The 16,388-nt window shown below is 42.4% G+C and overlaps 1 protein-coding gene across 1 annotated transcript in view; it reads right to left on the bottom strand.

The window, feature by feature from the left end:
* The window catches only part of HECW1 (HECT, C2 and WW domain containing E3 ubiquitin protein ligase 1), a 318,284-nt gene that overhangs the window by 51,687 nt on the left and 250,209 nt on the right, over positions 1–16,388 (bottom strand). The window contains exon 21 of the mRNA XM_033932848.1: positions 1,775–1,927. Within this exon, the coding sequence (XP_033788739.1) occupies positions 1,775–1,927 (153 nt within the window). The remainder of the gene's footprint in view (positions 1–1,774; positions 1,928–16,388) is intronic.

The raw sequence follows: 16,388 nt of genomic DNA, 5'->3' as shown, positions 1-16,388 counted from the left end.
GGTGGGGAACAAGGACTGCAATCCAGTTGGGTTTTCAGAATTTCCCCAGTGAATATGCATGAGATCTATTTGCATACAATAGAGGCAATGGACCCTGTTTCTGGACCATTATCTAACCATAGAACCTAGGGTAAGTTTATTATCTCAACCTAGCTTCTATGGGCTCCTTTTATTAAGCCGTGCTAGCGGGGTTAACGCACGCGACTTTTCATCACACGCTAACCCCCGTGCTGGCCTAAAAACTACCGCCTGCTCAAGAGGAGGCTAGCGCGGCCGGCGGTTTAGCATGCGGTATTATGCACATTAAACAGCTAGCACGCCTTTGAAAAAGGAGCCCTATGTTAGATTTGCTTATCTCTAACTTAAAATCATAAATGTAAACCCTTTTGCTGTGAGCTACATTGATTCCATGTAGAAAAATTGTGGGATACAAGAAGTTATATTGTATGGTTTCAGCTTTGGTGGTTAGAAGGGATATTCAATAGCACTATTCGATTACATGCCACTGAATATTTCCTTAGGACCTGCTCAGCATCAGTTAAGCTGTCAGGAGGCTCTCTTATCCAGTTATCAGGCTTTGAATATCAGCCCCTATAATGGAATCTGGGCATTTAGATATCATTACCACTTAGCATGCTGCATCCAGGTGCTTAACTCGTGGTGCCTCGTTATAGAATTGCTCCCACAGTGACCAGATATTGCTGCTATATTGTTTTTAGTTTCCAACTTTGCTCAATTCTGCTCTGCCCCTTCGCTATTTTATTTATAACCCACACAATCTACCATTCTTGGCAGAGAACATAGTAAGGAAGGCATAAAACATCAAAGGACACATACAATGATAATATTTTCAAAAAAATGACTGAACCTCATCATCCAGACTGATTACCAGACTAAAGAGATTCAACAAAGTATCTCCTACACTACATGTACTGCACTGGCTGCCGGTACAATTCAGAACCAAATTCAAAATTGCATGAATTATCATCAAAGCACTGGCCAGCCAAAGTCTATCATCTATAAGTGAAAAATGTCATGTACTTCACAATAGAGGCACCAAGAGACTCAACAAAAATAAGATCTTACTATATCCAATGTTAAAAAATGTCAAATATAAAAGATATTATTACCGCACCTTTGAATACCTAGAAACTAAAATCTGGAATTACCTACCAATGAAAATTAGAACTACATCTTCTGACTGTTCATTTTGCAAATTACCAAAAACCTATCTATTTGAGAAATTAGTTTCTTCCATCCCGTGAAGTTCTACCTAGCAACGCTACCATAATCTCAAGTCTTACTGTTCCTTATCATCCTTTTGTAAACCACCTGAATCTAGTAGGAGATAAAACGGTTAATAAAACACCATTAGCATAGCATTAGTTAGCATCCATAAACTTCATTCCATAGGCTTGGAAAAATAGTTATTCTGAATGATTTCCAAAGGCCTGATGGAAAAGGAAGGTCTTCAAAACTTTTTAAATGTTTCAAGACTCCTTACTATTCTCAACTGTGGAGGTAACACATTCCATAATTTTGGTCTAGCAATATGAAAAAATAGAAGATCTTTTAAGTCTAGCAGAGAGAAATGAGGAAACATCGAAAAGACCAGTGTAGATGTATTTTGATCCTAGCACTGTCTATACAGCTTCTTAAAATCTGTGGATAAGGAATTTATATATTTACTGAGTGCTGATAAATGTATAACTTTGTTCAAACTTGACCTGTTCATTATGAACAATAATAAAAAAAAAAAAAATCAAGACTTTACCATTCAATGTGATTTTCCACAAATGCAGACATGGGGCTGATCTGTACAGTGTATGTGTCATTGGCTGAATATTCAAAGAGGCCATAGTAAGGATTGAAGAGCTCCTGAGATAGAAGGAAGAAGAACTCCCGGGATGGACCACTGTAGTCTAGACTGGAAAGTAAAGCAAGGCATATTAAAATCAGGACTTTATTTTAGTGTTTATGTTTTATAGAGCAGGGCCTTGTTTCAATATCTTCTTATAAAACACAACATTATTGCCAAGCCTACTTTGTATAAACCAGGGATTCTTAATCCAGTCCTCAGGATACATTCATGTCAGTCAGGTCTTCAGGATAACCACAATACATACAAATAACATAGATATGTATACAAAGAAGGTAAACTTGATGGGCTAGGTGAAAACCTAACTAATCTAAAAACTGACTGGCTAGGTGTTCTGAGGACTGAGTTGAGGACCACTGCTATAAACCAGTATTTTGTTTTTCTGTTTTCATGTCTTTTTTTCTATAAATCAGGGCTTTATTTTCTTTTCTACTTCTTATTTCTGTCTCTCTTTCTTGATCAAACCATTTCTAATCAGATGTATTTATTGTAATGGAAGATTAGGTTTCCACCTTCGACAATCTTTCTGTTAATCCCTGGAGGATTCAGTATGCTAGGTGTTCAATCCCTTTCCGCAATCCAGGAGTTACAGAAATCCAAACACTTTTCTGAGCACATTATCCTCCCACCTCAGAGAGAGAGAGAAAGAGTTAGAGCCCCTTGTAGTTCAATCCCAAAGCCAAGCAATTTACCTGAACAAATCCATGACAAGGAAGGGGGTACTGGGGAAACTCCCCAGCAACATAAACAATTTGTGAACTGGTTTGCTCTGCAAAGACAACACAGAAAAACATTGAAGAATAATGTAGAACAAACCTGCTGTATGCAACGAGTACCCACTTGAAGCAGCCTTTGGTAATGCATACTCACAGAAGAGCGAATTCCCCACAGAACCCATCTACTGGCTGGAAGATCCTCAAGCCTTTAAGGAGAATAACTGAGGCCAAAGAAAGCAGGCAATGTAGGACAACTGAGAAGGCAGACTGTACTGAATACTCCAGGATTAACAGATAGAAGATTATCAAAGGTGAAAACCTAATCATCCATTCTGTTAAGTCCCTTCCGGATTCAGTACGCTAGGTGACATATCAAAGCAATGGCAGCATTTAGGAAGGGACAGAAGAGCCTGCTCGCAACACCTAGGTTCCAAAAGTGGCATCAGAGCGAGCCGCCACATTCACCCAGAAAAAAATAGGTAAAGGTAGGAAGAGAGGACCAAGGAATCACCCGCAAGTTTTATTTGAAAAACACGCAAGATTTCACCCACAAAGCAGCAGCACTTCTAGTGGAGTGGGCCTGAAAGGAAACTGGTGGCAGCTTGCCATGGATGACATAAGCCATGGAAATGGCCATACGAATCCACCGGGTGATTGAGGTCACAAATTCCGGACATCTACGCCGAGGTGGAACAGTCGAGACTAAAAGGAAATCAGATATCTGAAAATCATTAGTCCTCTCCAAAAATGGAACAAGACTCTCTTGACGTCCAACTTATATAAGATCTGATCCTTGCGCTCTGAACATATTGAATGAAACACAGGCAAATGAACCTCCCAGATGACATGAAGAGCAGAAACCACTGTCGGTAGAAAGGAAGGTACAGTACAGAGAACAACTCCGACGTATGAAATACAGAGAAAAGGTGTCTGCACAAAAAAAGCTGGAAGCTCGAATGGGCTTCCAAAGGCCTTGTAGAATGATGGTAAAATTCCACAAAGGGAAAGGATGACGCAAGGGAGACCACAAATGAAGCACCCCTCTTAGGAAGCAGGAAGAGAACTAAAACCCCTGCGTGCCCTGAAGGGAAGCTACAGCTAAATCCTTATCTAAGCCTGCCTGTGTATTGTAAAAAGCAAGGAGCCATTTTTGTATGTAGTCTGAGTTTTGAAAACAAAACTCTTGTGCTCGAATACGTCATTAATACAGAGTTTTTAATCTTATTAGCTAAATGGACAATTTAGAGCAATTAAAAGGCCATAGAAAAGCAGTAAGAACATGTTTAACGATATACAGCAGAGTTATAAACCAGTAGCAGGAAATATAATTACAATTATCCAGGTGGACAGTGTGTGCCTGTTTTTGTGACCCAAAGCAAAAGTTCTGAGTAGAGCTTGTTCTAGTGATTTAAAAGTACTGATTATGAGCTATTCATGCTGTTCTTAAAAGCAAAGTTTTGAGTAGAAGCCTGTGTAATGCTGCTTTCGTGATTAAAAGTACTGATTATGAGTTTTAAATTTGATTATAAGCTATTTTAAAAGCAACATTTTTAGTTAATTGAAAACACACATATTTCATGTGTGTAATTAACTCACCTAATTACTTGACAGTAGGACCTGGGGACAGGAATAATACTGTAGACTTGATAGGTTATATTTATTCCATTTGTGCAATTAACTTGCTTAACTACTTGATAGGTTAGGACCTGGGATAGGAATAACACTGTCTTTGGTTCACTCTGGAAGCTGGCCAATTTCTGAATGTCCAAACAGATGTTTAGACCATAAAATGCCAGCCTTATTAATCAGTTAATTATCCAGCTTGGATAATGTATAAAAGGGAGCAAGTGACATTCAAATTCAGAGATCTTTTCTGTGTGGACGTCCAAGGGTGTTTAGCTCATTTGAAGTTCTCTGTTTTTGGCTGCAACTTGGATCTCTCCAGTCACTGACCTAGATGATGCATACAACTTCAATGGTGATGTATATTTATGTTTAATTTATATATATGTGCATGACCAGTTTGTTAGACTGATGTACAGGGGAAAAAAGCTTATTCTCTGCATTACATTGTGTGTTATATTAACTGGCAAACAGATACCACAAAAAGCCTAAAAGCAAACCAGCCTGAAGAAAGGCCAGGACTATGGAAATGGGAGCACGTTCAGGCACCACCCAGTCCATAGCATACTACTATTTGGATGCCTTCCTGGCAGAAGCAAAAGAAGCCAAAGGTTAGGGTTTCTTTGACCTCAAAAGCATCGAGAGGTCCTCTTCTGAAGAACTGTGCCTCATCAAGGCTTAGCACTCAAGAGCCATGCCGGAAGACCAAAGCGCTGTGGGTCTCCGTGGGCATTAGACCCTGACATAGAAGGATGCCAGGGAGAGGGAGGTTGAGCTTCTTGTCCCACTGAAGACTGATGAGATTTGCAAACCACAGACGATGAGGCCAGAGCAATTCAAATTACAAAGCTGGAATACGTCGCTATCCAGCGGATGATCTGACTAACTGGAGGCTAAGGATGAATTATATATTCTACTGCCATGGCATTGTCTGAGAACACTCACACCGCTGTTCCTTCTAGAGTGCTATAACTGATGGGCCATGCCAAAAGATAAATATATATATACTAAAAAATAAAAAATAAAAATAAATATATACTAGGAGTAAAGGGGCATGCAATAAAGCTTTTAAGTAGTAGATTTAAAACAAACCTGGGAAAATATTTTTCATTCAACATGTAATTAAAAAAAGATTTGGATAATTTCCTTAAAAAATCTGCATGACATTATTAAGATGGACTTAGGAAAGCCCACTGCTTATTCCTAGAATAAACAGCATAAAATCTGTTTTACTCTTTTGCACTGTTGTGCTTTCAGCAAAATGTTTTAAACACAAAAACAGAAAATCACATGCACAGGCATTAGGTCACCCAGGCATCTAGAATTAGCAATCTTGCACAGCCAGCCTATGATTGACAGGAGCTGCCAAATCACATTGAAAAGGATGATAAGGAAGGCAGATAAGAGATGGTGGAAGGAAGACAAAACGAAAAGGCAAGAACAAAACTGAAGTAGAAACGAGCCAAACATACAGTATAGCATACAAAAAATGTATGTTTTCCTTTGGCTGACGAGGAAAACACTACCCCTGAATAGAGTGGTCTGCACAGTGATCACCCCAACTCAACAGTCTGAGATCCACCATAAGAATTAACCACTCTAAGATCCAAAGAATCTTGCCCTGAAGCCACCAGTGCAGACTTCTGCATGCTGGTTCCATCCAGGGAAGTGGCATCTGAAAGGGATGACATTGTAGAGACCACCAAAAGAGGAGGGATTCCTTTAGAGAGCGCATGTGTGGACTGGTCCAGGTGACTGCCTCCAAGGAGGCTGCCATGGACCCCAGCACCTGCAGATAATGCCAGGGCATGGAAGCTGGAAGTTTCAGGAGATCTCTGATCAGCTGCTGAAGTTTCAGACTGCGTGGCTTGGGAAGAAATGCCTGGTGTCAAAGAAAAGGCTTAGATACTCCAAGGTCTGAGATGGCATCAACAGGCTCTTTCTGAAGTTAACAATACAACCCAAGCTCTGTAGCAGAGAGACCACTGTCTCCACCGTACTGGCGCACTCATGTCGAGATGGAGCCCAGATCAACCAGTCGTCCAAGAAAGGATGGAACTGAACAACTTGCCTGTGAAGAAAAACTACTACAAGTACCATCAACTTGGTGAAAGTGCGGGCAGCTGTCGCAAGCTCAAAAGGAAGAACCGCAGACTGGAAATGCTGTCACAGAATATGGAAACGCAGAAATCTGCAATGCTCTGAAAATATTGAAATATGGAGGAAATCCTCCATGAGATCCAATGATGCTAGAAGTCCCCAGGAGAGACAGCAGAAATGACTGTGTGTATGGTTTCCATTTGGAAATAAGGAATCAACAAGAACCAATTGACTGACTTGAGATCCAGAATGGGCAAAATAGTGCAGACCACTGACTATTTTTTCAGCCGACCTGTTGACGAGTCCAGAAACAAATCTGGAGGCAGGCAAAATAAATTTATCTTGTGCCTCTTCCGAATGATGTCCAGCACCCATTTATTCAAGGACATGCGAGTCCACTCCTGGCAAAACTGAGCAAAGCAGCCCTCTGGAGAGCTGTGTAGGAGCAGTAGCTGCCAAAGATCTGGACTAGAGAATGACATGTGGTTGAGTGTTCCCTCTAAGCGGGCGGGTGTTGTGAGCAAACTTTTTTCACTGTGAGCTAAAAATATCGGGCGCCAGCAAGTTATGAGCCAAATAAATATGTTGCTTTCTACCACAGAACTTCCTTACGTTTGTATGGAATCTATCCCCTTTCAACTTTAGAGAGTGCCCTCTCGTTCTCCCTGCCTTAGCTACTAAGTCTATTCCCTTCAGTACCTTGAATGTTTCTATCATGTCCCCTCTCAATCTCCTCTGCTCAAGGGAGAAGAGGCCCAGTTTCTCTAATCTTTCGCTGTACGGCAACTCCTCCAGCCCCTTAACCATACGTGACAAAAAATCAATTCATGTAGCAAATGCTACATTTATCTTTTGGCATGGCCCATCATGTAGCAAATGCTATAACTGATGGGCCATGCCAAAAGATAAATATATATATACTAAAAAATAAAAAATAAAAATAAATATATACTAGGAGTAAAGGGGCATGCAATAAAGCTTTTAAGTAGTAGATTTAAAACAAACCTGGGAAAATATTTTTCATTCAACATGTAATTAAAAAAAGATTTGGATAATTTCCTTAAAAAATCTGCATGACATTATTAAGATGGACTTAGGAAAGCCCACTGCTTATTCCTAGAATAAACAGCATAAAATCTGTTTTACTCTTTTGCACTGTTGTGCTTTCAGCAAAATGTTTTAAACACAAAAACAGAAAATCACATGCACAGGCATTAGGTCACCCAGGCATCTAGAATTAGCAATCTTGCACAGCCAGCCTATGATTGACAGGAGCTGCCAAATCACATTGAAAAGGATGATAAGGAAGGCAGATAAGAGATGGTGGAAGGAAGACAAAACGAAAAGGCAAGAACAAAACTGAAGTAGAAACGAGCCAAACATACAGTATAGCATACAAAAAATGTATGTTTTCCTTTGGCTTTCCAAAAACTGATTGGCATCCAAGTTCCCTAAAGTTTCACACAGTCATCTTCTAATAATGTCACCATATACAGTTGGCTTGCCAAAATATGTTTAGGATGCCACTGCAACTCTACCAACAGCATATTAACTTAACAGTGTAGCTTCAAAATAACTGCATCTCTATCCTTCCCTCCCCCCTGTGGTTTTTAGCATATCTCTTCTTCTCATTTCCTCCACTCAGATCTGATCATTCTCTGCTCTCCTCTTCCCTTTTCTTCTCTGGTCTTCCTTCTCTATTTTCTGCCTCCATCTAAATTAAATTCTTTCTTACTATTTAGTCCCGTTTCCCTCTTTTCACTGTGTCTACACACAGCTTGTCACCCCTTTTCCTCACCCCTCCATTATCTTACTATTTTCTTCCCCCTTTATTTATCTCCTCCTTCCATCCAGTATGTGTTCTTTCCCCACTTCCATTCAGCATCTGCTCTCCCTTCTCAACTGACATCCATCTGCCTTCTGCTCTCTCTCCCTTCTTCTCACTTCCATCATCTGCCCCTTCTCTCTCTCTCTCATCTCCTCCATTCCATCATCTGCCCCTTCTCTCTCTCTCTCTCTCTCCCCCCCCCCAACTTCCATCATCTGCCCCCCTTCCCCTCACCTTTGTGGGTCACTTTCTTTCCCCTGAGGGTGGCTCATGTCACAGGGGAAGCTTTGGCCGAGCAGAACCGCTTGATTGACAGTGGAACTTACTTGATTGATGTCGATGCTGGGGCCCGTTGCCGTTTGAAGGAAAAAAAAAAAAGGTGGAAAAAAGGAACCTGTAAAGGCGAGAGGAAGGGAAACCTCCAGGACAGCTGCTTTTTGCCCTCCTTCAGCGGCCCAAGAGTTCAGACCAGCAGCGGCAGCTCTGTATGCTTTTAACTTCGGCACAGAGCTGCCCCTAATCAATAGTTTAGCGCGGTTTCATGAGGCAGCCTCGGGGCCTTTGATAGCCGGCCCGCTTCGATGATGCGATGTGGGCCGGCCTAGCAAAGGCCCCGAGGCTGCCTTATGAAACCGCGCTAAACTATTGATTAGGGGCAGCTCTGTGCCGAAGTTAAAAGCATACACAGCTGCCGCTGCTGGTCTGGAGGTGCGGGAGACAAGGCAGGAGGCAAACGCGGTGGAAGGCAGGAGTCCCGGCGAAGGCAGGAGTCCCGGCACAGCGACTACAACAGGAAGTTGCAAGTCAGCTGACGCCGGCCTTTCGTTGCGGCGGGGACCGAATCCTTCGCGGACCGGCAAGATTTTGTTTGCGGACCGGCGGTTGAAGAACTGTGCTCTACACTGTGTGCGCTGTGACGAGAAACTTGTGCGCTGCGAGGTAATATTTTGTGCGCCAGCGCACCCCAGCGCAGCTTAGCGGGAACACTGAAGGAAGTGGTCGCCACGGGTACAGGGAGAAGGTCATTCACCACCCCATGAAGCAGTGAATGGCCTTGTCTCCACAGTGAAGGAAGGGAACACGCGCGGTCACCGATCGTGCTACCTCCCTCCATACTGATAGCCACCGCAGCCACAGCCCAAGCATCTCCCTCCCTCCTTCCATCCTGATCGCCACCGCTGCCTGAGCCCGATCACCGCCACCGCTGCCTGAGCCTGATCGCCGCTGCCTGAGCATCTCCCTCCCTTCCTTACCTTCATGGCAGGGAATTTCTCTAAATGTGCTTCTTACCAGCAACCGGAACATTGAAATCACGTGTGGCTGCCATAAAGGTCATCTCTGAGGCAACCGGAAGTTGCATCAGAGACGACCTTTCTTGCAGCCACATGCGATTTCAATGCTCTGACTTCTGGTAAGAAACATATTTAGAAATTTCCTGCCGCAAAGGTAAGGGGCAGGGAGGGAGAAAGGGAAGAAAGGTGGGGGTGGAGAAAAACAGACGCTGAAGGGACCTGGGGAAGGTGGGGTGGAGGAAGTGGGGAGAAGACGCTGGGAAATGGTGAAGAGAGAATAGGGAGATGATGCTGGGAAATGGGGAAGAGAGAGTGGGGAGAAGATGCTGGGAAATGGGGAAGAGAGAGTAGGGAGAAGATGCTGGAAAATGGGGAAGAGAGAATAGGGAGAAGACGCTGGAAAATGGGGAAGAGAGAGTGGGGAGAAGACGCTGGGAAATGGGGAAGAGAGAGTAGATAGAAGACGCTGGGAAATGGGGAAGAGAGAGTGTGGAGAAGACGCTGAAGGGAAATGGGGAACAGAGAGTGTGGAGAAGATGCTGAAGGGAAATGGGGAACAGAGAGTGGGGAGAAGACGCTGAAGGGAAATGGGGATGACAGAGTGGGAGAGAAGACGCTGAAGGGAATGGGGCAGAGAGAGTGGGAAGAAGATGCTAGAAGGGAAGAAGACAGAGATGCTAGACTATGGGGGAGTGGAGGGAAGAAGATGAGTGCCAGACCAATTGGGGGAGGGGGGAAGGGACAGGCACAGTAACAGAGGAAATGTAAGGCACAGAGAGAAGACAGACAGTGGATGGAAGGAATTGAATGAGAATATGAGGAAAGCAGAAACCAGACAACAAAGGTAGAAAAAAATTCTATTTATTTATTTTCATTTTCTTTTTTTTTGCTTTAGGATAAAGTAGTATATTGTGTTGATAAAAATTTATAAACAAAGCCCTGCCAGCTGAACATTTTTCTCCAGTTCAGAAGCCAGAACTTTGATTTATAAGGAAGGAATAAGCTAAATATTGCAATACTGAGGCTTGTATGGATGCTGCGGGGACGGGAACGGGGACGGGGTAGTGAAGGGGACGGCGGGGACAGGGCAGTGAAGGGGATGGCGGGGACATGGCGGTGAAGGGGACGGTGGTCTGGTGACGTGGCAGTGACGGGGAGTGACGGGGACAGATTTTTTCCTCGTGTCATTCTCTAATCCAGACGTCTGAGGACAGCTCAAATTGGAAGTGTTGTCATAGGGACTGTATCCCTAGAAATATCTCTGGGAGGAAGAGCCTGAGGATCGCTGATGAAAATTACTACCATCCCCTCCCAAAGACTGGTGAGTCTTGATCACAGGGAGAGACTGAGAGTGGCGATCAGCAACACCAGCCATGAGGTATCATCCAGACCTATCCCAAAAAGAAGCAGACTCTTGAAAGAAAGTCTGCTTAAAGTGACCTTGCAGCAAGCATCCATAGCCCAAGGACAGATTCAAAGAGGCCAGCACATAGACACTGCACAAGTGGTAAAAACTTGAATGAAAAAACTGCAGTGATGGTATACAAGATGCCAAATCTTTAATAAACAATCATAAAAAATAAATATAAATATAGTCATAAAACAGTTTGTATCCAAAAGGACTGATTAACCCAGAACCGACACGGTCTGTGTTTCGAAGAAACACTCCTTCCTCAGGGGTCCTAAAGTGTATCATATACAAGGAAACCTGATGGATAACAACTGGAATAAGCAGTAAACAGCTGAGCAAGCTGTGAAGGGTCCTACCAGGGCATCTGCCACATTATCCATACTAACTGTGGACAGATATCCACTTCTGCAGAAGGCACTCTGCAAATCATGCTTGTGTTACTTTTAATGACTACTACCTTACTGACCCTAAAATAAAATTCTGGCAGAAAATGTTAGAACAAGACATGCAGGCAATTGTTGAAATTTACTCATCTGATTATTTCCTTTCCTTGAGTCCTAGTAGACCAGTCCAGACATGTAATGATATCCCTCAATCAGATATAGTACTTTAGGAATTTTGCAGGAGAAGACACTTATATGACAGGTATGCACCACAAAAGAGGTCACTTATATGACAGATATGCACCACAAAAGAGGCTGCCACCACCTTGATGCCCGAAGAAGCCACTTGAAAAAGGTTTCTTTTTAAAAAATATGCTATCTACTCTGTGATTCTGGGAGTCCTTAAACACTACACCTCCGTCACTAGGGAGGTCCATACACCAGGTATCCTAAGCCAATGTGGATTCCAACCTTGGTTGTTTAAAATTGCTCAAAAGCAGGAGCCAGTAGAGAAAGCTTAAGATATAACATGAGAGAGCTGGAAAAAGCCTGCATTCTATTGTTCTATAACCAGACCAAGAAGCTGGAAATGGGATGGAAATAAGAGGACAGCACATTAGAATGGTCCATGACCAAACTCTGATGTGGAAAAAGGAGATTCCAATTTTTTTTTTGCTCATTCAGAACCCCAGCAATAAAATGGTGGACAAAGCCATGCTTAAAAGGGGCTGCTGATGGAGGGAGTCCTCATCCAAATCCAGACTCTTAGGGTGATCGTGTTGAGTATGAGTATTAGCTGGATCCAAAATAAAAGCAGTGTCAGAAAACAAAAGTGGCATAATATCCTTATGGCATAATACAATCATGCTCTGCCATAGCTGAATGAGAGGGCTCCTGAAAAACGGCCTTTGCCACTGGCGCAACTGGTTAGAAGAAATTGACATGCCCACTGGCTGCGTACAATAAACTGCATCTGAAGAATATACTTTCCAGAGTAGTTGAAAAAAAGTCCAGTGAAAATTCACACCTTGTCCTCCTGAGGGACCCGCACTGCATTGAAAGTGTTGCTAGACTTGGAATGCAGGTGTGTGGTACCAAACTCCAGAACGATCTCTGAGTGAGATATTTTTCTGAAAGTACGTATCCAGGCTTGCTCCCCCAGTTCTGGAGGACCTGAAGAAGGTAAGGCCCGAAGTTTTTAACGCCTCCCCCAGTGCGCTGTGGCATGTAGTATATGGTCGCTGATCTGGCACTAATTTGACACAATCAATGCGCACATTTAAAAGATTAGGGACTGGGGAGTCCATCTCAAATGATTTTTAATCAAATTGAGGGGTTTTGAGGCAATAATAAAACTTAGAAAAAAAGATCAATTAAAATCCAAGATGGTCACTGCCAGCAAATTCACACCACAAACAGCAAAAATAAACAAAATACAAAAATACAAAAATAATGATTTGGGGTTTGGGGAGGTGGGAAACCTGAATCCTACCTTAAGAAACTCTCAGAAATGAGTTTTAGAGTTTCACAGACCATCCCCGAAGCTCCCATAGGAAATAAGGGAGGTGTACTTGCAGTGTCTGAAGTGCCTGCCTATCAGCTTTTTTCACTGCAGCTGAATGGAGAAAAATGATTTTCTGACTCAGAATAGCTCCAAAATGACCAGACTTGAAGATCTTCGGACTGGCAGTTGGATGGACACTGACTGTAACCTCCACCTCTACAGATCCTCTCCACACGACTGGGGGGTGGGAAAAGCAGCCTGCACCCTGAAACCCGGAGGAGTTTTATTCAGGATGCCTACAGCCTGCGCTTAAATCCCTGAAAAGGTCAGAGGGCAAGCAAGTTCCCAGGGAAATGGACCCTGAATCCAGGAAGGGTAGCACACAGCAGGCTGACTCCACAGATCCACTAAAGATTCTCAGTGAAACTGTAATCTGGCTCCACGGGACTGCATCCTTTTCTCTGACAGAGGACCACCGCAAAGGGGTCTCAAGGCACTCAAGCCTCTGTAAATATGAACTTTATGTGAAAAAATAAGAAACATATGCAGAGCAAATCCAAAAGACTTCTGGACTGATTGCTTGCAGAAATTGAAAACTACAGAGGGCTCTAATGCTCTCTATGAGATAGGAGGAGCATGTGCTCAGAAAAGTGTTTGGATTTCTGCAACTCCCGGATTGAACATCTAGCATACTGAATCCGGGGATGTAACAGAATGGTGTGTAAGTCAGTGTAGAATTCAAATAGACCAAAATTATCCAGAAAATATATCCATAAAAATTGTTATGGATATATTTCCTAGATAATTTTGTTCTATTTGCCTTGCTTTCATGCTTGTGTTACTTTTAATGACTACTACCTTACTGACCCCAAAATAAAATTCTGGCAGAAAATGTTAGAACAAGACATACAGGCAATTGTTGAAATTTACTCATCTGATTATTTCCTTTCCTTGAGTCCTAGTAGACCAGTCCAGACAAGTAATGATATCCCTCAATCAGATATAGTACTTTAGGAATTTTGCAGAAGAAGACACTTTTCATACTCTCATCCATGCTTTTCTTATGTCGAAGATAGAATATGTAAATTTTGATGTATGCATGTCTTGCATCAAGGAAATTAAAATGCCATCCACGTTCATATAGGGGAAGTTCATTTTAAGGACCATATTACTCCTTTTTTTTTTTTACGTTTCACTAGCTTTCAGTGAAATATAGCACAGTTACTTACCTGTAACAGGTGTTATCCAGGGACAGCAGACAGATATTCTCACAATGTGAGACATCATTCACGGAGCCCTGGTACAGACAATGCAAAAGTGTACTGTCACTTTAAATTCTTTAGAAGTCTCGATACTGTCCATGCTGTGCATGCGCGAATGCCTTCCTGCCTGACATTGGCTCGTGGAACCATCAGTTCAGTAAACAAGCTACGAAGCCAACTAGGGGAAATGCGAGGATTGTGAGAATAACTGTCTCCTGTCCTTGGATAACACCTGTTACAGGTAAGTAACTATGCTTTATCCCAGGACAAGGAGGCAGCACATTCTCACAGATGGGACTCCCTAGCTACTATGAATGGGATGGAGTAAAGTTGACGACTAAATAGAAAATAAATTTTGTAGAACTGTATGTCCAAACCGACTATCCCTTCTGGAATTAGTCTCCAGATAGAAATGGGATGTGAAAGGATGGATTGGGAACCTAGAGTCTGCTTCATAAATGGTCTCAATAGGAAAGAAACAGAGTGAACTATTGAGGCTACCATTGTTTTTACGTTGTGTGCTGTAACACGACTTTCCAGTGGCAGCCCAGCCCGAGCCGGGCAGAATAATATGCAGTCCGCTAACTATGGAGAGATTGACCTCTTCATTACAGGAGCTCCTAGTCTGTTGGGATTGAAGGACAGGAGAGGATGAGTTGTAGTTTTGAAAAGCTTAGTTTGATGTAGACAGGAAGCTAAGGCAGGTTTAAAGTCCAATGAATGGAGTACAGCACTCGCAGGATGAGAATGTGGTATGGGAAAGAAGGCAGATAGTTCTATAGCCTGGATGAGATGAAAATTCAGAATTACTTCTGGTAGGAAGTTGAGATGAGTAAGAACAACAACGCTATCATGAGAAAATGTTGTATAAGATGTATCAGGTAGTAGAGATTGAAATGCACTGACTCAGTGTGTAGAAGTGATACAAAGTGAGAAGACTACTGTCTAAGTGAGGTGCTTGAGAAATGAAGTTGTAAGTGATTCAAATGGAGGCTTCATCAAGTGGAAAAGATAACATGTAGGTTTCAAGCAACAGGAAGAGGTTAGATTGTAGGCTTTGACATCATGAACTCTTTCTTGAACCAAGAAAGCAACGAACATGTAGCCAGAGGTTTGTTGTTCAAAAGCACATGTAAGGCACTGATAGTCTTGAGATAAACATGAACTAAAGTGTTTTTTTTCGTCTTTTTTTTTTTTTTTTTTACTAGTAAGAGAGAGATATATAAGGTAATCCAGCACTGATGGAATAGGACATATGTTTGGAACTAAGTACCATAGGCAACACTAGAAAATAAAATGTGTCCACATGAATCAGTAGTATCTCTGTGTGGAGAGTTGTGCATAGGGAGTTATGATGGTTGACACTGGAACAGAGAGATGGAAGTCATTATACATGGGGAGCCAGGAACTAGGTTGTAAAGTGATGATACTGAGACTGGCAGACAGAAGGGATCTTTCGCTCTGAGTCAAGACAGTGGAAAGGTTTGAAGAGGAACTGGTTCTTCAATATTGAGTTGTCTCTGTCACCATAGAGCCACGAGAAACATGGTGGTTGGATTCTACCGAAACTTGAAGAAATATTTCTAAAACATAGGGATTGGAGGAACTTGTTTCTGCCATCTGGAAGAAATTCATCTGATTCCAGACATTGAGGAGAGTGGAGACGGGAGTAGAAGTGATAAAGTGTGCATCTATTGGCAGATGGGAATACATATAATTGTAGAGATCGCCAAGCCACGTAGATTTGGTGGAGTAGAGATGAACTGAGTCACCACTCATCAGGTTGAGGAAATCTGGTGAAAATGTCTGTTAGCACATGCTGTTACTCTGTTATTTGTTCAGGGGAAAGATGCGGAGGAACCCCCAAGAAAAGAACTGTATCACCTCCTGGCACAGAGAACGAAATCCTGTATCTCCTTGCTTAGTTATGTAGTAGATGGCTATGAGTGCTGTGTTGATTAAAATTAGTTGGTTCAGGAGATGATTTGAAAGGTGGCAGTGCAAATGGCTCAAAGGTCCAACAAAGAGATATAGAGGAATTTCTCTTGTAGACTCCAATAAAGCTGAGTGTGAAGGCAGGCCAGGTGAGCTTCTCATGCAAACCTTGAAGCATCTGTTGATAGAATTTTCAGATACAGAGGAACATGGATTACAATGGACTGGGTTCTTGGATGTAGTCACCACTGAAGAATTGATTGAAAAAAAAAGCGACTTGGAAATGCTGTGAAAGTGGGTCCGTAGGCTATTATTATTAAAGAGCTAGAGTACAATGAGTAGCTGTTATATGTAGCTATGGAAATGGGATTGTATGAGGAAAGGTGATGTTGAGTGTCTAGATTTTTCTGAGAGGACTCCTTTGAATTCTAGAATCTAGGTAGTTGGAGATAGGA

This window comes from Geotrypetes seraphini, chromosome 2 (assembly GCF_902459505.1).
Source record: "Geotrypetes seraphini chromosome 2, aGeoSer1.1, whole genome shotgun sequence".
NCBI classification, from domain to species: Eukaryota; Metazoa; Chordata; class Amphibia; order Gymnophiona; family Dermophiidae; genus Geotrypetes; species Geotrypetes seraphini.
The sequence above is the reverse complement of the archived record's forward strand: the minus strand, read 5'-3'. Positions and strand labels throughout refer to the sequence as shown.